We start from the raw sequence: 7,626 nt of genomic DNA, 5'->3' as shown, positions 1-7,626 counted from the left end.
GTCAAATAAATCGTTTTTATCAGTGCAGTACGTTCAAATTAACAGACAAAGATGGTAAGAAGTTTGTTTATTTAAGGCTGCGTCTGTGGAGCAACAAACAAAACATATGGTAGCTACATGTGTCAAAGAGAGATTTGATTCCAATGCAAAAAAAAAAAAGATTTGAGGGTACGTCTTATTGTTATTTTGTAACATAACCTCGGAATCCTTCCAGGTTTAACTATAAACATGTTAGCACAATCCCATTCAGTCGTTTGCTGATGTGACTCAAACAGGGATTATCAGTGTACACATAGCGGTTTTCTTCAGAAAAATCATAGCACATTATGACACTAATTCTCGCCATCACACGAAGCCTTAAGTACGTGATTCATATTGCACAGTGCAATTTGTCAGAAGTATTCAATGACAAACAACATCTGTTAGAATAGCCTATCACCAAAGAGATGAGCACTGATGCAGGCATACATACACATATACACCCTGATGTGTCAAACATTTTTCAACAAAACGTCCACATAGGTTTATTGTTCCTCCACTTTCGTCACGTCCCTGGATGAAGTCTGTCTGTCACCAGGTGAGAAGCAGCCGCTCAGTTAGGGCTGACTGGCCGCCTGGTGAGGCTGTCGGTCTTGTATAAAGTGTGCCGACTTCTTTTCTCAGCATCAGTCATCTGTGCAGTCCAACACACTTTGGCTGAGAGCGAGATCCCAGTAGTGCTCTGTGCCGTGTTTTTTGAAGTGTTCTCTGGCCATGTTCTCTGTTGGGCACTGCTTGAACTTCATATCACCAAAACTACGCTCTTTAGCCGTGCCCTGGAGAGCCAAGCGGAAACATTAGACATGCATAAGATCACAGGTAAAACAGTGCAGATTCATTTTATTATAATTGAGTTACTAAACAACATTGTGGGCTAGAAAGCTGAATGGGTGAACTCTTACCTCCCAAATCAACCAGCACTTGTTGTTCCTTTTTGTATCATCATCAGCGTCTGGATCTTATTGAAAAAATATAAAAATAAAGTTTAGTGACTCTGAATAAAGCACAAAGCCATAAAAACTATTGTAATGCTTTAAGGGCAAGTAACTCTCACCATCTCGTTTACTGTTGTGTTCCACCCATTTGATTCTGTGCATCATCAGCTTCTTGAACTTTTTCTGAGATTTAGGACCTAAAGAAGGAAAACATTTAAATTTATGTTTGATATTGACAATCCCTCTTTTGTGATTTCCCAATGGTTTCAAGAGAGGAAAACCTTGCTTGCCTCAGCCCTTATAAAGTGACACAATCATAGACTGTAAATAGTCATTGAAGAAGTCTAAGTGACGTCACCCGTCTGCAGGGGGGCTACAGGAGCCAGACGGTGACAGTGACCAAGCTGGTCATGCTGTCTCAACCTAATGACAGACTAAGAGCTAAAGCAGATTTGAAGCTTCTAGAAAAAAAGTTACATCGCGCCCATCCATCTAACAAGTCAGCAATGCACCTAACTACGCTTCACTCGTATCCTTCATAAAATCAAAACAGATGAGTGATAAAAAAAAAAAAAACACACATCAATAGAACTGACAGCATTGATAGGTTTGTTTTTGTACTCGTCAGCTTCCTCTCTTACCTCCCTCCACCACCACAAGGTTGACATCTCTGTGCAGAACTACTGTGCCCGTCAGGTACAACTGGTTGGCATTGGCCTCCACTTTAAACTTCTTTGCAGGATTTTGCAGATTACGGATCCTGTACAGGGTGGGAAAGATGCTGATATTAGACACACTTCAACGGCACAAACACTCTAATAATATTTTAACATCACACACCTGTAAACTGCAATGTGAACACCATCTGTAATGTCTTCTTTTAACTTTTTTACTTTCTTCTCTTTCCTCTGCTCCGCTGTGAGCTTGCGAGCTGCATTTGCCTCCTCATGAGCCCTGCAAATAACGAGGGGACACAGTCAAAAACTTTGAAGAAATATTTTACTTTTTCTTAGTTTATCATGCAATGTTAAAAAGACAATTCGGAAGAGTGTATAAGTGAGATTTATTATGTTACTAACTTTTGTCTCTTGGCCATCTGTGCTCTGACGTGGGCCTCTACCTTTGTGGGGTCCTGAACCGCCTCTGTCCCCAGCACTCTCATCAAGTTTGAGATGCGTACTGAGATAAAGCAAGAAGCATGAGTTACATTCTGTCTGATATTTTAAGTAGTAGTTTATAACTAGTATATCTGGGTTGGCTACCTTTGGGTTCTGGTGGAGGCATCAGTCCCAGACGAACCTTCTCTTGGACTTCTTTTTGCCCCTCTCTTCTGGTCTGTCTTCTCAGTTTCTTCTGTTCTTTCTTGGTCAGGTAAACACCAAGCGTCACTGGCTTATCTGTGTCGACTGTGATAAATAAGAGGAAATGCACGGATCAGGGACACAACAAAAAAACAATCAGGGAATAGTTTGGCTCTGGCTCTATTTGAAAAGCTGCTGAAAAAGAATGCTAAACTGTGGATCTGATCTGTTAGAAACTATTCCATAGAGGGCAAAATGTTTTAGATTTGTTTTCAAAGTCTGAGTGGTTAAAAAAAAAAGCTGGAACATTTTCCAAGAGGAACGTTAATCCAGAATAAAGTCGTCTGAAGTGCAAAAACAATAGGAACAGCAATGTTCATGAATAATGTATTTTTACATTAAAAAAACAAGTTCCTGCATATTTCACCACAGACTGGTATCTTTCACTTGGTGTAAGACAAAGTTTTGGAGCACCTGTATCTGTGCACTTTGACCTTCCACACACTTACCTGGGGGGCTAATTTGCGCAGGATGTTCTACCAGATTGGTCACACCAAAGAGCACCAACTCTTCAAACTTTGTGTCAGGTGTTCTTCATGAAACAAAAAGGGAAACATTTTATTTAGTCAATTGAATGTACAAATTCAAATATTGTTTATGCCACCATGTAGATTTCTTATAGGCCTTCAACAAACAGTCCAACATTTTATCCAACATCATACCACATTTTTTATTTTGTAGCTATTTTGAATAAATGTGTAACGTAAACAAAAGAAAGAAAAAAGATACATGAGAGAGAGACAGGGATGGCATTCCGCACATGGTCAGGTGTGTTTATCTAGTTATCTGGATGACCCTAAAGTGCTTCATGTTGGAGCTGCTGCAGTTTTCTTACATGTCCAGGTTGGAGGGTAGGATGAAGGAGTCCCACCACTCGATGTTGGGCACCTCCCAATCTCCAATCTCTTTCTTGGGGGCAATCAGTGCCAGCTTGGTAGATGCTTGAATTCCTGTCTTCTTCGCTGCCTGAGCAATCTCATTCTGCAACCTTTCCAGCTGGGCCTAGTGGTCCAAATCAATGCAGGGAGAACATGGGTCAAGTTGCTTTATTTTAACTTCCTGTTTAGACTTCAGACATATAAATATGAATGTGGACACAAGACATAGACAGAAGCCCCACCTTCGTTCTAATTCTCTGAGCAATCTTCTCGAAGCGCCCCTGGTCGTGGAACTTGAAGCCCCTGCGAGCGCGCTGAGCTGGTGTAATGGTCACACGCTGGTCAAAGTAGGACGTGGACTCCAAGTCGTCTCCAGGCTTCTCTTTCAGCTGCTGACGGAACTGCTCCCTCTTTACTGCCCTAATGTTTGCTGAACGGAGAGACAGACGAAGAAAATTAGTGAAAGAACCACAAAACAAGATGCAAACTAGTGTGTGTTTTTGGGTGTGTAAGGATATATGACAGGTGAACACGTACCTTTCAGTGTGGGCATGCGATGTGTTAATTCAACCTCTTTGCCACTGGCATCAACAGTTCTTCCCAAATCGTCCAGAATGAGGGGTGTTGGCTTGTTTATCTCCTTGATTTCTACCTTTCTATACCGAGACAAACAAAAAACACTTTCTGTTTTCAAAACGCTACGTCAATAAAAGATGTCTCCCCCAGGTTGTTTTTTTTCCTTTAGATTATATCCTATATACTGAGACGTTACTTACGGTGGGGCGATTCCCATAGCATGTAGATTAGCTAGAGCAACAAAATTGTGAGGCCCCGTGTTCCCCATGGCGCCCAGTATACCAGGCTTCATGGCTAACTGGGACTGGATGCGGGCCTGCAGCTCAGCAGCCTTGCGGGCCTTCTCGATAGCGTCGTTCATGAAGCTGGCAGCCTGGGAAGGGGCGATTGATGAGGCACCGCCTGAAGCTGCAGCAGCCTGGCCGAGAAGCCGAGAGACTGGAGGGGATTCCATTTGTGTCTGCAGAGTTCAAAGGGGCAAACGTTAAATGCACAGCCTGAAACGGCTGACATGATTTCCAGTAAGTGAGGCCTTGCAGTTATTAATGAATAAAAAAAGATGGCCTTTAAATCACCTGTGCAGCGGAGACTGGAGAGGAAAAGCTCAGTTGTTTCTTTCTTTCTTCGATCTGCTTTGTGGCTGCCTCCATCATCTGTTTGATCTACGGATATAGGGGGAAAAAAGGTTTGTAAATGCAGAATGGTTATCATTCTAAAACTCAAAACAACAACCTGGAACATGTCACTGAGGCATGTGTTGATACACATACCTGCATTTTGGTGAGCATGCCAGGGCTCTCAGATGGAGGTCCAGGTATGACCTCTGGCTCTTCCACCTCCTCGAAACGAGGAACCCGCTTTCGCTTTGCAACTGTCCCATCAGCTGGCTCTGATGTTTCTCTCATTGCGCCTGTTTCAGCCTCATCACCAAACACATCCTGAGACCAACCAACCACAACAGACACCAATATTGCATTTAAAAATAAGTACTTACACTCTCGGATATCTCCACAAAGTGCATGTTAATTTACTCTGTGCGATCACAAGTAATGAAATGGATTAGCTTTGTTTTAAATATTTTGTATCGAATAACAACACAGACTTTACCAGTTAAAGTATGTAACTGTTTTTTTGGTATTTTTACCCTTAGTTCTCTCTTGCGGTTCTTTTCTCCAGCTCCCTTGTTGCCACGGGCGCTGCGGCTTTCCTCCAGAGCTTCAAAAAGGCGCTCCACAAAACCACCAGCTGACTCGTCAAGGAACGGACGCAGTTGGTCTGGGTGGGAAAGAGATTCAAATCACTAACAGGTTAAAGAAATCCTGTCCACATCACCAGAGGGCTTTTAATACACCAGGAAAAAAAAAACATCCAATCTTTGTGCATCATGATTATAGTGATTCTCTAATCAAAACCTCAACATGGATCTCTCAAAACTGACAACAAAAACAAACAGGTTACATTTAATATGGTAAATTATGTATAATCCGTTTAGTGCACACAGATGATGTCGTGAATAAGTAGACTTTGATTTTAAATCATCACACAACATTTCTCTAGAGCTGGGCGATATATCGAGTTTTTAATAAATATCGATATTTATTCAGGCGATATAGAGTAGGACTATATCGTAATATCGATATAATTCACGTAACATTAAAAGTTTCATCCGTAGAGTCGCCAGTATGCCTTTTTCCATCTGTCTCTCTTAACCCCGCCCCGCCTCTCTCCCGCTCTGTCCCTCTGAGTGACACTAAACCCCGCCCCCGCTCCCTCACAACAACAAGACATCATGGAGGCAGACAGAGACGAGAGTAACACAACCGAAGAGGAGTTGGTCAGTAAAAAGAAAAGCACCGGCTCTATAATTTGGAGATGGTTCGGGTTTAAAATATCCGATGAGCAGCAATGACTCGTGCTGTGCCTTATGAAAGAAAAGGTGAAAAGTGGGGCGAGATAACCAGGGCAGTAGCCTACCATATTGCTAAGGACATTGTCCCCGTTGCAACGGTGGAACAAGACGGCTTTAAACGGCTACTAAAAGCCATGGACCCAAGGTACCAGTTGCCCAGTCGCAGTTACTTTGCAAGAGAACTTTTGCCGAAAATGTACACTGAAGTCAGAGAGACCCTTTCCGTCCGGCTAGCTAACGTGTCTCACTTTGCGCTGACCACCGACATGTGGTCTAGCAGGACCCGCGAGCCGTATATGAGTTTGACTGTACATTTTATGGAGGAGTGGGAAATGAAGAGTGCCTGTCTCCAAACCAGCTATTTCCCACAAGATCACACTGGACAGTTTTATATGAAGATGCAAAGATATCTGTACAGGGCTGCGCCCAAATTAAGAAAGAAATCAGTACCTGTGTGGAAAATTATTTTTTGAGAGCAAGGAGTTATTTTATTCTGTCTGCTCTGTTTACATTATTTGCATAGCTATACAGAAAACATTTATGATGTATTTTATTTGAAGGAGTAATTTATTTTATAGTAATTTGTATTTCACAAACAGGTCATTTATTTTGTATTATTTCATTATTGTGCAGCTGACTGTGAATAAAAATGTCTGTGTGACTTGACATTTGGGCCATGTTGACTTGACTTAAAACTCATATTGTTTTTATTTTTTAACAGAAGAAAATATCGAGATATATATCGAATATTGTGGTTCAGCAAAAAAAAAATCGAGATATATATTTTGGTCCATATCGCCCAGCCCTACATTTCTCTTGTAAAAAGTTACTGCTGATAGGTTGCATTCAAGACAGTCAGGAATGTGATCAACTAAATGTTAGGATTTAATGACCACTGTGTCTGTGGTGCTTCAATAAACTCTGAGGTAGTATACCAATCATAACAAACACTGAGGATTTAGCAAACGACAAGATGTGTAACTTATCCCTACAGTATGGAAACAAAATGCTCCTACAATCTTTGCTTTACAACAAAAGCAAACATTACATATTTTTGGTGCAAACATTCATATATTATATATAGCTAAAAGAAACATGTTTACATATCGAAATCAGGCCAAACTGATTCAGTCTTAGACTGTTTCACACTCAAACAGTTATTACCTGTGGTTTTCCTCTTGTCCAGTCCTTTTCCAACACAGTGCAGAGCCGCAGTCACCACCGTGGGCTCCGAGAAGCCCAGCACCTTCTTCACTGTGCGCTCCACCCACGGCCTCAACTCCTCCACCTCCCGTTTAGGAAGAGACATCCCCAAATCCTGCATAAAAACACACACCTTTATATCCCATAGCATCCGCTTCATTCATTTAAACAGACGTGACTGTCACCTTTGTTTTAGAAACTGTCATTGATTTGCCAGTCCTAAAAACAAGAAGACTACAACAAATCCGCAAGCAAGCACACACTTAACACCCATTTTAACCCGTTTAAATCAATGCACACAGTATATCCAATGCTTTCTCTTTTTTTACAACAGTGAAACGTGCTAACTCTAAGCAACATAAAGGTTAAATCAATTACATCCGCCACATCTCGCAGGCTGCTTGCTAGCACTGTTAGCAACGTTAGCACACCGCTGTCTTTGAGCGCCAACAAATAACTCCTTCATATAAGTCACACACCTTTAAATGTTTCTTTATCCTTCTTCACGCCAATAACGTTACAAAATCCAATCAGAAAAGATCAAGTCTGAACGCAGTAAACACTCTTAAGTGCTTTATTTTTTTCAGGAAAAGTTTGTTTGGTCCTGCTCGTTTAGGTTCTCCGTTCACACGACGTTTCTAATACGTGACCCGGAAGCGGAATACGCCATTGCTTCTTCTTCTTCTTCTTTACGAGCATTTGGCGCAGTCGTTCTGGTTCATGCT

At 41.6% G+C, this 7,626-nt stretch overlaps 1 protein-coding gene across 1 annotated transcript; it reads right to left on the bottom strand.

The window, feature by feature from the left end:
• Positions 1-52: 52 nt before the first annotated feature.
• prpf3 (PRP3 pre-mRNA processing factor 3 homolog (yeast)) lies at positions 53-7,626 on the bottom strand. Its single transcript, XM_079343086.1, has 17 exons — positions 7,381-7,626; positions 6,863-7,016; positions 4,934-5,064; positions 4,560-4,727; positions 4,365-4,451; positions 3,990-4,249; positions 3,751-3,869; positions 3,456-3,643; positions 3,171-3,337; positions 2,785-2,867; positions 2,237-2,380; positions 2,054-2,153; positions 1,815-1,928; positions 1,616-1,734; positions 1,094-1,171; positions 942-997; positions 53-815 (listed from the first exon to the last, which is right to left on the bottom strand). The coding sequence occupies exons 2-17, from the start codon at positions 7,005-7,007 to the stop codon at positions 666-668; spliced, it is 2,109 nt and encodes a 702-aa protein (XP_079199212.1). The 5' UTR covers positions 7,008-7,016; positions 7,381-7,626; the 3' UTR covers positions 53-665.

The sequence above is a fragment of the Symphodus melops genome, assembly GCF_947650265.1.
Source record: "Symphodus melops genome assembly, chromosome: 5".
Lineage (NCBI taxonomy): Eukaryota > Metazoa > Chordata > Actinopteri > Labriformes > Labridae > Symphodus > Symphodus melops.
The sequence above is the reverse complement of the archived record's forward strand: the minus strand, read 5'-3'. Positions and strand labels throughout refer to the sequence as shown.

What these genes read in the sequence shown, in the direction of transcription:
- prpf3 (XM_079343086.1), bottom strand. Translation starts at nt 7,007, where the DNA reads ATGTCTCTTCCTAAACGGGAGGTGGAGGAGTTGAGGCCGTGGGTGGAG. An exon ending in CTCAGAGAATTAGAACGAAG is followed by an intron (nt 3,338 to 3,455) that starts GTGGGGCTTCTG and finishes TTGGACCACTAG; the next exon opens with GCCCAGCTGGAAAGGTTGCA. An exon ending in CTACCCTCCAACCTGGACAT is followed by an intron (nt 2,868 to 3,170) that starts GTAAGAAAACTG and finishes TGTTTCATGAAG; the next exon opens with AACACCTGACACAAAGTTTG.